This window comes from Lepidothrix coronata, unplaced genomic scaffold, assembly GCF_001604755.1.
Source record: "Lepidothrix coronata isolate B3197 unplaced genomic scaffold, Lepidothrix_coronata-1.0 Scaffold319, whole genome shotgun sequence".
NCBI lineage: Eukaryota > Metazoa > Chordata > Aves > Passeriformes > Pipridae > Lepidothrix > Lepidothrix coronata.
Genome location: NW_016690499.1, coordinates 218,486 through 234,717, shown reverse-complemented (window position 1 = coordinate 234,717; position 16,232 = coordinate 218,486). Strand labels below are relative to the sequence as shown.

General features: G+C 51.2%; 1 protein-coding gene across 4 annotated transcripts in view; it reads right to left on the bottom strand.

The window, feature by feature from the left end:
• PLCB2 (phospholipase C beta 2) overlaps positions 1-16,232 on the bottom strand; it is a 49,283-nt gene that overhangs the window by 19,472 nt on the left and 13,579 nt on the right. For 2 of the 4 annotated variants that reach the window (XM_017837978.1, XM_017837976.1), the window contains 12 exons: positions 15,842-15,910; positions 8,519-8,659; positions 7,758-7,837; positions 7,439-7,492; positions 5,291-5,366; positions 4,877-4,977; positions 4,052-4,218; positions 3,710-3,856; positions 3,339-3,496; positions 1,410-1,492; positions 944-1,028; positions 113-284 (listed from right to left, as the gene is read on the bottom strand). In XM_017837978.1, the coding sequence (XP_017693467.1) occupies positions 113-284; positions 944-1,028; positions 1,410-1,492; positions 3,339-3,496; positions 3,710-3,856; positions 4,052-4,218; positions 4,877-4,977; positions 5,291-5,366; positions 7,439-7,492; positions 7,758-7,837; positions 8,519-8,659; positions 15,842-15,907 (1,330 nt within the window). In that variant the 5' untranslated portion in view covers positions 15,908-15,910. Of the gene's footprint in view, positions 1-112; positions 285-943; positions 1,029-1,409; positions 1,493-3,338; positions 3,497-3,709; positions 3,857-4,051; positions 4,219-4,876; positions 4,978-5,290; positions 5,367-7,438; positions 7,493-7,757; positions 7,838-8,518; positions 8,660-9,871; positions 10,478-11,986; positions 12,140-15,841; positions 15,911-16,232 lie in introns of those variants that run through there. The other 2 variants (XM_017837979.1, XM_017837980.1) reach the window with 2 other exon arrangements.

The window sequence follows — 16,232 nt, the reverse complement described above, 5'->3', positions numbered from 1 at the left end:
CTGTTGCTTAACTGAATTAGGGAGTAGTGCTGGCTTGCCCTAAATTGGTATTGGGAGATTGGGAAGGTTTTGCCCTTCTAGCTCTGCTAGTCCCACTTCCCTTCAGACATACCAGTGTCTTCAGCATCCACAGGGGTTGGCTGCTCGATGATTTCTGGTTCCACATTCTTCCCTTTCTTCAAAGAGTTCTGCCTTTTCCCATATACAGATTGGTTCTTTTTATTCTTAATCAAGATTTTCCCTAAGAGGTCCTTAGGACTCGGCAGAGGAACTCCTGGCTTCAGCTGCAACAGATAAACCTCATCACAGGGAGAATTCAAACACTGCCCTCTCCTGTCCCACTGGCCAATTCCTGCTGCATGGACACATCTCTCCCCCACTGGACACTTTCTTTCCTCCATCTGCCAACATATCCCACCAGATTCATGCAGATTTTCCCCAGGATTTCACCTGTAGTTGCAGAGCAGCTGCAACACCCCTGTGTCACTGGGCCAACAGAAATACCTGCTGTACAGGTCAGCTGAACACTGGGGTCAAACGGATGGGGAGCTTTACTGAGCTATTCCTGGCACTGCCCTGCCCACCTATGCCTGCAAGGGAATATTTCCAGGCCCTTGTTCCCGTTTCCAAAGCAGGGGCTGGCAGAGAGAGCTGAACCAGTGCTGTGTACAAAGCACATGTGGTACCCCTGGTACAATTTGGCCACCAGAGCTCAGTGCCCAGAATCCCTCAGGTCAGGGTGTTAAACAAGAGCAGAGTCCCAGGAGTGCTCAGGAAAACCTCTGTGGCAGTCCTCCACCCATCCCTACGAACCAGGACTGTTTGTCCACGGCATCACGTTCTCTTTCACTGTCCTTTTGTCTGTTGTGGCACCTCCCAGCACCAGGAGTGACAAGTTTTCCAGAAGGCCTCTCCCTGGCCTCCTTGCCCAGCTGCCCCTCACCGGGTGTTTCTCCAGAGGCTCTGTCAGCAGCATGTCTCCAAAAATGGTCCTGCAGTACTCGGCCATCTTCGCCTGCTGCTTGGGCCTGCAGGAGACCAGGCAGGAGTGAACAGGGGGAGAGACGCCCAAATCCAGAGCTTGGCATGAGCCACCACCTCAAGATCCATGTACTGTACCCAGAAACCACCCAGTGCCTTGGCTCAGCCGTGCAGACGTTGAGGTGCCATTCCCAGCCCAACTCCCATGTTCCCACAGTGCCACCCTGAGCTGAGAGGCTGCACAGTTGTGGCCACGCCACTCTGCAGGTTACAGCTCGTCCTTCAGCTCTGACCCACCTCCAGTTGTTTCAGAAACCTCAATCAGTGTTTCATTTCAGCTCAGCACTCACTTCAAACCCAGCAGCCCTTGCCTGTGTCCTTTCTGCTCTGGACACAGAACACGGTTCTCCCGAGCACTGGGTACTCACGAGTCCACGTGGTTCTCGAAGGACAGGATCACGGGGTACAGAGATGTTTTAAAAGCACTCTCTGCAATGGCCTCGATGGCATCCTGAGGGAAAGGCCAAGGTCAGAGCTCAGCACTCATTAATAACAGAGACACAGCTGCCCTCCCACTGAACACACTCCAGAATTGTCATTATCAGGATAGTCCCTTCAAAGTCACTGAACTTCTCCCAGTAGGAAGGTGAGAGGTGTCACCTTTTTCACACCTGCCCAGATTTCCAGCTCCAGGGCATAAAACCTGCAGCTAAACTCAACAGCTTGCATAAAAATGCAGCTGAAGATGTAGGAAGATGAGGCTTTGGTTTTGCTACACAGTTCAGTGTATCCAGCACTGAATGTGAGAGTGTCTGGCCAGAGACAAACCCCTGCCCCAAACCACTGCCCTGTGCACCTTCAACTGGTACAGAAAGGTGTGTGCAGCACCAGGTTAAACCACGTCACACCCTATCCATACCTGCCTCTGAACCTGCCCAATTTTCTATAGTTTCAGCTGCTTCCAAAACCCTTCTGCCTCGCAGCAGAGAGCTGGAGTGCTCAGTCACCAGCTGTGCTGACATTTCAAATGCAAATACCATGGAAACCTTCTCAGCATTAATGATGTAAGAAAAAATAACCATATTTTTCCCAAGTCCCCGTTAAGCTGCCACAAACTATGCACTGTTTTCCCTTCTGGTGCTGCTAATTGGCAAGGAAGTACCATTTGCTCCTCTGCAATTACAGTCCCTGCTCATCCCAAATCCTGGTTCAGCCATGACCTCAGAATGGGGGGAGGCTGCCACAGCTTCTCCTCCATGGACCACTCTGGTCTGCCACAGGAATCTCAACGCTCTGAGGAGAAGTTACAGAGCTACTAAAAGGCCCCAGGAATAGTAGAACAGGGGGAGAGGTGTGGAGGGAAAGGTCTGTTGTGTATCATTATGTACTATGTAAAACCAAATCCCAGCACATGCTGTGTTAAAAGGTTATAATTTCCTTGAGGAACAGTCCCAGGCTGCAGCAGAACTCTGCAATTACAGCAGCTACAGCTGCCACTATTTCTGTTCTCTGTGCACTGAACTGCTGTGCAAAAAGCAGCAGTGACACTGCAGGGCTTGGGAAATTACTGACACCAAACACGACAATACCTCTGACCTTAAGGACTGGTTTGTTTAGTTGCTTTTTTTCCCCCGACGTAAATATTTTAGTAACAATGAAGTGTGGGAACTGGGGGGAAGACACAGGAGAAAAACAAAGAGCTGTAAGAAGAATCTCCAGTGCCTCTGCCTGTTGGCAGCAGCTGTGCAGAAAAAATCAGTGTGCTGCATTGATCTGTAACCTGTCAGCTGTGGAAAAATGCCCAGTATTGCCAAGGGAGAAGCAGACTTTGTGCTGTGCTTCCAAAGCCTGGGAGCTGAATCCTCAGGGAAGCCAGCTGCCCACAGAACACAGTGCAACACTCAGGTCATTAGAAAGGAACTGAACCCTATTCCTCCAAAAGGCACCACGTGAGGCTTTCAGCCACAGAAACCTGCTGCATGCCAGAATATACACTCATTTGAACTGTGTGTTTTCTAACAGCCATCCTGTTTGTTCACCTCTCCACAAATCCACCAGCCTGTGCTGTCCATCACAGACACATCTGCTCAGCCACCCCTCCTTGGCTGCCGCCTGACTTCCCGCATTTCCCTCGGTTAGTCATCCATCTTCCTCCAGCCATCCACCTCTCTGCTCCTCCTGCTCCAAAAACGCACACAAACTCCAACCTAGTGCCCATCTGTTTGCCTTTCCTCCTCCCCACACATTATTCCCTCGCCACCTCCATCAGCCTTTTCCTCCCTCTGCCCAGCCCTTTGGCAGCTCCCCAGCCTGGAGCCAGGCAGGGAAAAGCATCCCTGGAGAAAGGCCCTCCCCACCTTGAAGAGGATCTCTGTGGTCATGGTGAAGCCGTGGGTGATGATGGGCTCCTCGTCCGGGGGCCGGCCCTTCCAGCAGTCCAGCTCCACGCAGCGGCAGCCGGCCAGGAGCGCCTGCCGGTACATCTCGGGAGAGGAGATCCCGGAGAACTGCCCAGCTGTGGGAGACAGGCTCAGCCTTAACTCCTCACATGGATAGGACCAGCAGGAACCTCTGCCAGCCCCCAGCAAGAGGTCTGCAGGCAGAGGGTGACACTTCTCCTCACACAGTGTTCAGAGCCCACCCCAGACCTCAGCCCCCCAAACCCCACTGCCCGTGCCATCCATCCATCCCTCCCTGGGATGGTGCCTCCCTCGGGAACGGTCCGTACCTGTGAGATAGGTGTTGTGTGAGGAATTGATGAAGTAGTGTGAGAGGGGCTGGGTCATGTCCTGGTACAGCAGCAGCTTGTCCAGAGCGACCACGTTGTTCTCGGGGCCGCAGAGGAACCAGACCATCCCCTCTGGAGAGAGCTGCCCTGCATGGAAAACAGAGCTGGCAGCGGTGCCCACACAGAACGGATCTGGCACCTCCCTGCTGAGGCACCTCAGCACAGGGAGATGTGGGAGCCAGGCTGCCTGCTCCCCTGGGAAGCAGGATGGCAGAAGGTACAAGATGCTCTGCTCTTCCCTCCCAGCTCCAGAGCAGGACCTCTGGGCTGAGGCAGACTCACCTCTCTGGATGTTGATCCCACTGGGCTCATACTTCTCGATGAGGCTCTGCACCTGCTCGGGTCTGGCTGGAGGGAACAGGCTGTCGTTGAGGCGGGAGTCTCGCTGCTTCTTGTTGATAAACTTGGCCAGGTGCTCTTTGGTCATGTAGGGCTTTGCTTTTAGATGGCTGTGAGGAGAGAATCCCAGAGGTAAGGCCTGGGAATTACCCAGGAAACCTCTTCACAGGAGAGAGATTGGCCATTCTCCAGGTTAGCAGTGGGGTCCCCCTCCCTGGGCCCACACATTTCTGCTTTGTCCACATTTCTTTCTGTAAATGATGCTTCCCACTGTGCCCTTTCTTCTTCCTCATAATTCCATACTGGGAACACCTTGTACTGAGGGGAAGATAAAGCATATTTTGAGGCTCTAACCTGAACTCTAAAAAGACCTGAATTTCAGAACATTCACTGCCTGCCATGTAAAATTAAGTCCATGTAAGAAGTCACAGATTTAGGTACTTGAAAAGCAAAAGGCCCCTGGGTACTTGTGAGAACTGTGGTTTTCACACTGCCTCCGTTTGGGGCTGGCCACAAGCAGTGTCACATGGGCATGACCTAGTGCTGACCTGGGCTCAGCCCTCCTGCTGGGGACAGTTCAGGGTCTCCACAGCACAGGGAGGTCTCATCCTTTCTGTCCAGGCTGGGAGTGAAGGTGTTGAGTGACCCCGTTCCTGCCCTTCTGAGGCTTCAGACCAGACAAACCACGTGGGATTAAATCCCCCCCCTTTCTGTCTATCTGTTGCCACAGGAGCTCCAGTTCTGGGCTGCGGTTTGAGGGAAACTCACTGTGAGGTGAATATCTCATCGATCTCAGGCCGAGGACACAGATTCATCAGGAAAGTCTTGTACACGGGCTCCGGGAAGTCCTCTGGGTTGATGGCATCATTCTGAGAACACAGAGAGGGCGTGTCAGGACCACAAACCTCTCCTTAACACTTCCTTGGGCCAACACAAGTGACTGGAACATCTGCCCGGGTGCTGCTGCTCCCTGTGCCACCCAGTGCAAGTGTTCCTGGAATACAGCCAGAACTGACCCCAGCTGGCTGCAGTTAAGGCCTGACAGTGGTAAAGAAAAGGTTTCACAGCATCTGAGAGCATCTGGGCTGGTGGTTTTTCACACCCAAGGGCAACACAGTCAGGGCAGGCAAAAGGATCCCTCTCAAGCCAGCAAGACCTCTGGGTACCCAGAGAAACCCTTACCTTGCCCTTTGGGAGGTGACAAGCACTTAGTGCTGCTTCCACCCTCTTCCTGTCTGCAGGGAACATCTGAAAAATACTGATGGGGAGGACAAGGATCACAATGGAGCAGCAAAGAGGGCAGGAAGGCTGGGGCTGCAGGCAGTGCAGGACACTCCAAATGCACGGTGAGGGAGGCTGATGGACCAGGGCAGACAGACAGTGCTTCTCCAAGGGAGTAAGGGAGGTACTGAGTCTGATAAACCTACAGAGGGTTTTCTGACTGCTGATCTAATGCAGAAGTTCTGTATTTCTGCTATGGACTCTGTAAGAGCCCTGTGACTCCTAAAATCCCTGTCCCGCCCTCCTGGGGGTGCTCCCTGTGGCAGCAGACCTCATGTCACCAATTCCCAGGACACTTCCGCCCACCAGACACTATCCCCCGTGGGAGCTGGCACTGGCAGGGAATTGCTCTGTAGTCAAGGCAACATTCAAAAACTCCAAACAAACGTTCTGCACGTTTGCTGCTTTGAAAGAAGGCAACATTTTCTGGAACCAGAGGCTTTCCATGAATTCAAGGAACACATTGCACAGGCAGAGACCAGGATACTACATGACTACTGCAGGAACCAAAGCTCCTTTCCAGTGGGGAAAGCTGGGACTGGTCTGCAGGGCACAATTCCCTGGGTCAAACCTTCAGCTTAAAGCAGCTGCAGTGTGGAGCAGGAACAAGAACTGAACCCTCCCTCATTTCAGACCATCCCAGGCAGCAGCACTGTGCTCTCCTCTGTGGACAAACTGAGGCTCAACTCTCTTAAGCTCCCGGCATCCCCGGTGCTCACAGGCAAACAGGGACCAGGGAGTGCCCTGTGCTGCCAGGTGGGAGTGCTGGGGGGGCTGCAGCAGCTCATGCAAACCCAGTGCCCTTTGCAAGGCAAAACTGAAGCAGCCCTGGCATGATTCCAAAGGGATTTACATGTCTAAAGAGAAAGGCAGATGCTCGTGGAATTTTCAGAATAATTCAGACATGGAGTTTTGAAAGCCTTACATTTATCTGCACCTGGAGATACCGAGTATTTTTATAAGTCTGGCTCTTAGTCTGGACTATTTAATGGTCTGAATTGTTACCATTCTGCAGGAAATGGGCACTGAGGAGAGGTACAGCCTGTACCAGATATTCTTTCTCGTTGTTTCAGAGGAATAAGCCGGTTCCCCCTGCAGCAACTCTACCCTGGCTTGCATTTTAAAGATCAATTCAAAGCACTCTTCCCTAGTGTGTTATTCATTATAGACCTATACATTTTTAACAGCCCTTTGATGAATACGCTGGTTTCCGACAGAATGAAATTCTACTGGTAGGTGGTTTAGAAAACAAATAACAGCAAATGTTTCGTGCTGAATAAAGCTCAACCGTCCAGGGGCCCAATCAGCCAGCACAGCCCTAATCCAGCACCTTCTGCCACACAGCACCCCCCGGGGAGGGCGTTTATTAGGGGTGATCAGTGCCCGCCTTTGTGATGCTGTGACACAGCTCAGCCCTAAAGCAGGGCCGTTCAAAACCTCCCAAATGCTCTGTCTGCAGCTCCTTATTCTTAAACAAAAGGTAATTTATGTATATCCTGAAGGCTGAGGGATGGCAGAAGTGGAGAAGGACCGGTGGAGAAGAGCTGGAGTGGTCACACGGGAGAAAAGGAGACAAATGAAAGCAAGTGAGCCCCACTTCAGGTGAGCTGGGGAGCCCAGCAAAGAGCTCTCCAAATCCAGAACTCCTCACAGGAAAGGCAAACTGATCCTACACCTCATCCAGGTATCAACTCAGATTTGCAAAACAATCTGTGATCAGAATTTTACCAGAGCTGCTTGGTTTTGTTGATTATTTGTTGGCAACAGCCGGGAAGTGAGATCTATAGCTGTTTAAGGCCATTTCTTGCTGTAAATGAAGGCCAAAGTCCCCTTTCCCAAATTATGTCCCTGACCCAAATTATGTGCCAGGTCCTGGGGAGGAACCAAGGTGCAGCAGGAGCCTTTCCATGGCCTCAATCGAGAGGGAATGATCTCTGCCTCTTAGATGCAGGAAAAACGGGTGGTTAAAGCCACTGGGAACCATCCTCTTATCACCTGCTCTGCCTCTAGTCTGACTGAACACACAATAAAACAAACATCCACACTCACTTCCTGACAGGAATCTTCCCCTCTGCATTCAGCTGCATCTTCAGCTTCACCAGGCTGTGGAAAAAGAACCAAACAAGATTATGAAAATGCACGTGTACAATCTTGGAGATCCTATTAAGTAAGGAGAGAGAAAAAATACGTTATTGGGAAAAAAAAATCTACCAGGGAACTGAAAACCAGGGCCCTGCAGAACCTCAGCTTAACCCTGGCCTGAGCCAGGCCTCGGTCTGGAGGCTGTCAAGGGACCTGGATGCTAAGGAGCCTTTTTTCCCAGCACAGACGGAAAGGACCCAGGTGTTTCAGAGAACAGATCACTCACATTTTCTCCAGGAAGGTGTAGCGGGAGGCGTTGTAGGTGAGGGGGTTGCGGACGATGGCCAGGATGTCGTCAGCCCAGCTCTGGAACACACACACAGGCCACAGGCACTATGGGACTGCTCTGGGACACACACAGCACACATGGAAAGGGGACAGAATCCCCAAATGGTCTGGGTTGGAAGGGACCTTACAGCTCATCCAGTGCCACCCCCGGCTACGGGCAGGGACACCTTCCACCAGCCCAGGTTGCTCCAACCTGGCCTTGGACACTTCCAGGGATGGGGCAGCCACAGCTTCTCTGGGCAACCTGTGCCAGGGCCTCATCCCCCTCACAGGGAAGAATTTCCTCCCACATCCACTTTAAATCTACTTGTTCCAGTTTAAAACCATTGCCCCTTGTCCTGTCCAATACTGCTGGGCTCCAAATCCCAACATCTGTGCCCCAGGCTTGGCTCTATCACCTTCCTCCTGCCTACAGACACCAGCAGCTGAAACTCTGCCACTTCTCAGCTTCTGTTCATCCTTACAAAACACACAAAGGACAACAATGACTCACTAAATACCTTCTACTGGTCCTTCTCCATGCAGGGCAGAAGTTTCCAGAACTACAGAGGACCCACACCTGACTGGAGCACAAACCTGCTTGTTTATAACCTTGCCAGTAGCACTGACAGGGCTCAGGGTCCTCTCCTTTCCTGCTCCCCACTGAATGCCCCAACCCTTAGTGGTTCCCAGTGCTTCCATGCCCTCAGGATCCAATACCTTGCCAACATTCTCCTTGTAGGACACAAAGTTATGGAAAGTGAGGTCGACCATGTCAGGGCCGGACACAATGGTCAGGGTCTTCAGCAGGAAGGTGCTGTGAGGGTAATCCAGGTTAAAAACCTCTCGGAGCTTCTGGCACTGCCAAAGAAACACAACAGAGGGGGATGACGAGAGAAGGAGGGAAAAGCTGCACCCAAAAAACCAGGCCCCAATCCAAACGTTGACCCAAATCCACGGCAAGCTCCTCAAGGGTTGCAAAATTGTTTAAGGCAATCTTCCTTTCCTTGGTTTTCCTTATTTTTTGTCTTTATTCTGGATTACCTGCATTACCTGGGACAAGCCCCCGTGACAAACACCACAGACGCTGTTTTGGTCTGAAAAAGGCACAGTTGGAGACTGCCCTTAAAGAAATTCCTTCTGGAACTCTGGGATGGACGTGCAGACAAGCAGAGGAGAGTTTGGCCTGCTCACACCAGAGGTGTGTAACAGGGTGATTTTGTCAAAACACACACTAGGAGAGTCCTTTTGATTAGCGTGACACCTTTACCTGGAACCTCCCTCCACGAGAAAGATCATTTTTGGGACCCCAGTCACTGCAGGGCTGGGCTCTCTCCCTCCAAGCCCCATTTTCTGCTGTTGTCAGTTGTTAACAGTGGTTTTTTTCCATAGCAATTCCAGTATCCTACAGCAATGGCTCACCAGGGATTTGTTTTGTTAAGTATAAGGCTCATCCGATTAGTGGTACTTGGATTTCAGCACCATATCAAAGTATTTATAGAATCCTTTAAATTATTCAGCATTTTCTGCATTCCTACGTGAGGTGTTGCTAAGCCAAGGTATCCCAGAGTTCTACTGGTGGTGCTGTTTAGAATGGAAAGACAAAATTCCCACTCCTCCAATAAAGCACAGCAATTCATTATCTGAAATGCAGTCTAAATCCCTGTCCAAGCAAACAGGGCACTGCCAGAGCACCTGCTCCTTCAGAAACAGGGCAAAATCCACAATCTGGGACTGTCAGAGCAGGTCAGACTGGGATGTTAAATTGGAGCTGGAATCTGAGCTCAGCTTCAGGCACCATGTGTCTGCACCACGACACACACAGAGCTGCACAGACATTTTATAAGGAACTGTTGATTTTTTCCACTGCAATTTTCCAAATTTCTGGAGCATTTGCAATTCTGACACATCTATAGCAAACAGGCATCTTTAGGAAAAATGGGATGGGCTGGATTGTAAATCAGGATCACCTGACCACTGTCTCTCCCTTTTGAAAAGCACCTCTCCAAGGGAGTAACTCTGAAACCTGCTTAATCCCAGAGCATTTGGAGGGAGGGAAGGGGGAGCACTCACCCAGCAGAAAATGTGCCTATTTTCCGCTAGGGAATTTCTCCAGTGGCCCATTCTCGCCTCGTGAGCCCTTTTCCTTGGCAGAGCTGAGCACCACCCACACACTCCCCTCTCCTGCTCGTGGCAACTCCTCCACGGAGCTCCACTTTTCAGTACCAGCAGTGGAGGGTTGGGGTTTTAACTCCAAATTAACTTTCATCCTGCAAAGCCAGCGGTGTTTGTTCACTCCAGGGCTGCACAGGAGATGGGGCCCAGACAATGGAGAACTTGTGGTTGTGCTGAACTCATTTCCTGTATTTGTTACCCGGAGCTCCTCCCAGCCCTTCCTTCTCCACACACTGCTCTTCTGCAGACACTTGTCACCTGGCTCTCCAGACCTTCCTGCCCAGCCATGGCCCCAGCAGGGCAAGTGCTGCACCAGAGCTTTTGCCTTCATCCAGGCAGGGATGGATCCAGCACCCAACGGAGATGGGGAGAGAGGACCAGAGACTGTGTCCAGGAGCTCTGAACCTCCACAACCTGCACTCCTTCAGCACCTTGTGCCGCAGCTTCACTCCAGAATTACTCAGAGTCACCTTGCAGGAGGCCATAAAGGAAAAATAAGAATTGCTGCATGAAAAGCAGGACAAGGATATTAGCCATGCAAATCAGAAGGGAAACATGCTCAGCAAATCCACTTAAAAAACCCCAAACAAGCAGAAAACAACCCACCGGCAGAGCTGAAACACAGTCAGCTCCCATTTCACATCCCACCCTCCTGATTTCCCTAAAATCCTCAGTGGTACAGAGCAGAGCCATAGTCCAGAGAAAAGCAAATTCTCATGCAAATACAAACAAAGAGCCAGAGGTAGATGCAAGACAGAGAGGGATGGTCCTTTCTCTGCTTGGAAGGGGACAGAGCCGAGTGCCAGTGGGAGCTGCCACAGCCACATGGGTCACTGCGCCCTGAAAGATCTGTGTCCTTCCTGTGGCACTGAGGACAGGACAGCAAGTCTTCTCTTTTGGAGAAGAAAGGTCTTGTTTGGTTGCCAGAAGGGGAAAAGGAAGCACCTGAGGAATTTCCAACGTCTTTGACTCTGGAGGTACCACTCCTGTCCCCTGAGCTGGAGGCGATGGCTGGGAGTGGGGAGGACCAGGCTGTCCCTGTGCCAAACAGCTCAGGGACACAGGCAGCCCAAAACCCGCAGGGAAGCACTCCCAGCTCTCAGTGTCTTATCTAAAGGAACTGGAAAACGCAGCAGCACACGGATTCACAGGCACAAAATAACCCGTGGGGTTCTGGAATCAAACAGGGACACACTGCCAGGGACGGAGGAGCCTGTGTGTCCTCGGGCACTCCCGGCCCTGTGTGCCGGAGCTCCCACTGTGAAACGATGGAGGAGGCAGGAGAAGGGCCCAGCAAGGCTACTGCTCTCCTTCCCTGCTCAGCTCCTGCTCCCCCATCTATAAATCCTTTGCCAGCCACAGGCTTGTACCTTGCACACACACGGATCAGTGTCTCCATATGGCCCCGTGAGATCGTTCTTTACTTGGAGGGCTGGAATGAGACTTGGTTTAGCTCCATCCTGGGCTCACACACGTTGCTGAATCCCAGTCCCAGAGCTGCCCCATCCCTTGTGCTGCAGCAGAACCACTGACCACCCACAGTGTTTACAGCCCATGGCTCACAGCCCACGGCTCAGCTCCGAGGGCACTGTGGCTGCTCCTGGTGGTTCCTAAACGTTCCCACTCGCTCCTACTTTATCATCTCAAAACATGGTGTGTGACATCTCTCAGTATCATTTTCTCCCTGCACATGTTCAGTTCAGGCTGCACCTCTGGGTTCAACGACACCAGAATGTGGATGGAGGACAGAGCTGGTTCATCCTGGCAACAGTCAGAAAGTACAACTTCTGTTCCTATGAGAAGTATGCCTGTCTCAAAGCCAACGCCTCCTGAAACATCTAAACAAACCCCAAGGAGCAGCCAACAGCACAGCAGTCTGACCTAAAACATCCTGGATTTTGGCCTAAATTATTATTACATTCTCTATCAGCGTTCTGGGGTCTTGGTGCCTCCAAAACCCCCCAAAATGGGGGAGCCCTTGTTGTCCCTCGTTACCGAAAGGCAAACACAGACCTGAGTGTAAATAACAGACTGTGTCGGTGCTGAACTGCACTCCAGAGCTTTTATCTTGTCTCCTGGCTCTTCAAAGGCCCTGCTCAGTCTTATCTCCAGTGCTCTTGAACACACGCCAAGGTTCGTTCTGCCCCGTCTCTCAAGAGAAACTTTCTGTGAAGGAAAACCACGGAGCAGCTCTGGGAGGAGCTCCCACAGCAGGGAGCAGGGGAACCCTGGCAGGCTGGGAGGGCAGGAGAGCAGCATTCCCACTGGGAGGGGGCTCCTCCTGCTGCCAGCCCGCAGTGACTCCCTTTCCATGCTGCACTGGACATGTCCTGCTGCCCAGACCCCGCTGCCCTGGGATGGGGCCTGTCCGTGACCCGTGCCGGGAGGGAGCAGGGCTCTTCTCAAATGGTTTTCCGTGGGGGCGCTTCGGTGTCGTTCCTCTTGCTGTGTGTGGAGGTCACAAAGGAAAACCCCAAACCTCCTGCTCAGCAGTGGTGGGAAAGTGCTACTGAAAGCAGGGAACTCCCCACATCCACAGGGAACCCCACTCCCAGGGAGAATCACATCACTGCCATGGGGCTGGAGAGCTCAGGGCATGTTCCACCCTCAAGCCACAGCCCAAACCTGCACGGCCCCTTGCCGAGGAAAGCAGGGGCACTTTCCTTCCTCTGGAATTCCCTCAGTCACAGTCCAGTAGGAAAACCAGGCCACAAGCTTTTCCTCAGAGCAGCTGTGGATTTACTATGGAATCACTTAAAGGGAAGGGGAAAGGATGCTCCATTTGCTACTGGTGCTACCCAAAGCTCTTCCTACAGCTGTGATCCTGTTCTCCTTGTCCTAAATACAATCCATCAGCCCTTTCTCTTCCACTTTTAGCCAGTGAAACAACTGTTTGTGTTAAGTCAGCAGTTCTACCCCACAACCATTCCAAGCCTCCATTCCGTAGCAGGGAACACAGCACTGTGTACATTCTTTCACCCCAAACCAGACTTTGCTTTGTCACACCATGTTTATACCCTTTGTAAGGATGCCTCAGACACAGCTGCCCCATGTGGAGGGTGTGGTGGTTCCTGTGAAGACATTTTCCCTGCTTTCTGCATTCCTTTGTGAAATTCTGTTCTGGGGAAAGGCAGCTGAACACACCCCTGAGGGCTCTGAGCCAGAAGCATCATGGACAGCACAGCCACATGTAAATAAGAATTTTCCAGGCCTGGATGGCACACATCTCCCACCACGCTGGTTCAACATCTCTTTCAGTGCCCACACAAGACCTCCCAGCATCCCCTATGGGAAAGGTGGATAAGGAGCCAGCTTAGTGCATTTGACCACATGTTGTCACAGAAATGCCAGAAATCTCCCTGAAATACAGAGGGGACTTATTTCAAACGAAGGGTCCCTGTGAAATGCAGAATTCAAAAAGCACTCGGGATTTTCACAGCACAGGTTGTCATCAAGTGCATCACTTCTGCCTGCTGAGAATACTTAATAAATCGAATACTTAATAAATCCCTTGGTGCTTGACTTTTGCTTCCTTGTTCATCAAAAATGAGCTGTAGCCAATTCCCAGACTGTAAAATACCATCCTTGGCCTGTTACAATGGCTGCAACACGGCAGCTCCCCCGTCAGACACAGACCCAGGGCCTAGGGAAAAGCACAGGGACAGGGCGAATGCACCGACCCCTCCCTGACACCTCCCTGCAGCTCCCAGCGAGCCGGGGTGCAGCAGCTTCCCAAGCCAGAGGCACCAGCTCACATTCAGCAACCCCCAAGGGCATTTCCTTCTCATCCCGACTTGCTGCACTCACAGAGGTTTCCAGGGCTGGGGCAGGAAGCATCCCATGGCACGGTGGCACCAGGCAGGACAGCAGCACCTCCTGCTTGTGCCACACCCGCCTCTGGAAAACTCCCCTGGATGTGGACTCTCACACTGGAAGAAACCCTGAGGAGCTGCTTCAAACACCGAGTGAGTGCTTCGTGCTCATCTCCTCCATTCAACTCCTGGTTTTCCAGCACTCCCAATCCTCCTCCACATCCCCCTCACCTTCTCCCTTCTGCCAGATCACAGTCCCTCCTACTCACATGCTCTTCCCACAGCAGCCACTTGGTTCCTTTATTAATCCTGCTGCTCTTCCCTACCTTTTCCATCTCTTCCCTCGTTCTAGGACACTAGAACAGCCCAGAAGTATGGGTGCATTGGGGGTGCACACAGCAGCAGGATTTCCTAATAATTTCCTTATCATTCCTAACATACAATTTACTTTTTTGGGGCAATCCTGCTGAACAGTGTTGATATTGTACCACACACCCATGGAGTGTCTGAGTACCAAGTTACCTCAGGGTCGGTTATTGCAGAAGGATGAGGGATTTTTTTCTGTCTGCACTGCCTGATTTTTATCTGTATGAATTTTATCACTCACCAGATCATCCAGTCAATCAGCAATTCAAGGTCTTCCTACAAATCTGCATCACTTTATTACCCCAAATAACTCAGTACCACTGGCAAACTCTGACTTCTCCTGGCAGCCTCCAATTAGTCTTCCCTAACTAATTGCTAAAATCTAGGACATTTTTCTCCTGCCTGTTGCCACCAGGACATCCACTCGTGGCCTCAAGACTTCCACCAGCAATTTATCACCTACATCAAAGCCCAATTCATTCTGTAAACAGGTTATTCCTCATAGTTTACTATCCCAGAAAATACTATCTCATACCTCTCCTTTAAGTTGGCCTTTTCCTTAGGGATCCTGTCCAGAGTGTGGCACCAACTCTACCAGCCCCAAATATTTTATCCTCCCAAATGAAAACACAACATCCAGAGAGCTTTTTTTTCAAACACTCTTCCCACAAAACAAGTTGCAGACAAAGTTTTAGGTGCGTTGAAAACTCAAATATGTTCCATTCAAGTGAATTTTCAAGGAGAAATCCAATTTCTTAGAAGGAATTATGACTTTTAGGGACAGGGGTGCTGTTCTTGAGCTCTGCTGTGCCTTCAGCACCCACCTGACATGGTGTTTAGAGAAATACTGGTCTCGGGGAGCTCTGAACAGACATTTTCAGAGCAGATTGAGAAAACAGCTGCAGGACTTATGCAAAAGGCTCAGCAGATATTGCAAAACCTTCTCCTTGTGCCTTAGACAGTCACCTGTGTCAGCACAGGAGCCACCAGCTCTACTCCTTTGGTTCCTTTCCACCTTCACTGCAGTTTTCTGCTTGCCTTTTCCATACATGGAAAAGTTCAAAACAACCCAAAAAACAGTCCCAGGAAAGAAGTCCTAACAAGGACAACGTTGCTGCAGGAAGCTTAAATTACAGCTGAGACCAAGAGCAAAGCCCTGATCACGTGCTTCCCTTCATGTGCCACCCTGCAAGCAGACCATGTCAAACTATGGGGGGGGGGAGAAAAAAGAAAGAAACTGTTTTTTCTGAAAGTGCATTTTCTTCCCTTTAAAGGGAAGAATCCCAGTACACAGGGCTGGAATCTCGCTGTAACTGCAGGTTTGGGGGTGCCCTGACCCAGCCTGTGCATCCTTGCACAAGAGCAGTTCCAGTGACTCAGTGCAGGAGCATCACAGTCTCCAGCAGGACTTCCCAGGGCAACAGGGCACTTGGAAAGGGAATTGTTGATATTCCTTCCTCTACCATAGTCTAGAAGTGCCTCTTTTGGGTGCACAGAGGACCCCGGGGAGCTCAGGGACAGGAGTAAAGATGGCTTTTCTGTATTTACATAGTTGTGATGCGAGGAGGTAAGATCCCCTCCACCTTCTTCCCACAGAAATCCAGGACAAGCTGCCTGAGCTTCCGCCAACGCCCCAGGCAGCCCTGTCTTTGCCACAGGAACATCAGACAGAAAGAAGCTGTGGACTCACCTTGGGGATTTTGGCAAACCTCCCCACTCGGGTGTCTCGGATGCTGGTGATATCCAGAATTTCCATTTCCTACAAGAGAACAAGGACAAGGAAGATGAGGAAGGGCAAAGGAGGAAGGAAGCACTCCATCTCAGAGCCCCCAGAAGCTGCAAGGCAGGTCTGAGCCAGTGCTTTTCCCTGCAGAAGAGCTGCCCCAGCAGGAACAAGGCAGGGAGGGAAGCAATTCCCATGGAAGACTCTCCACAGCCTTCCCCAGGCAGCCCCTCCACATCCCCACTACTGGCTTGTTGTCATGTTCTTGTTTGTTCTTTTAATATCCAACCTGAATTTCCTTCCTCTGTTACTAATTTTTCTTCTCACTGTGGGTCTGGAGAACAAATTATACTTGTTG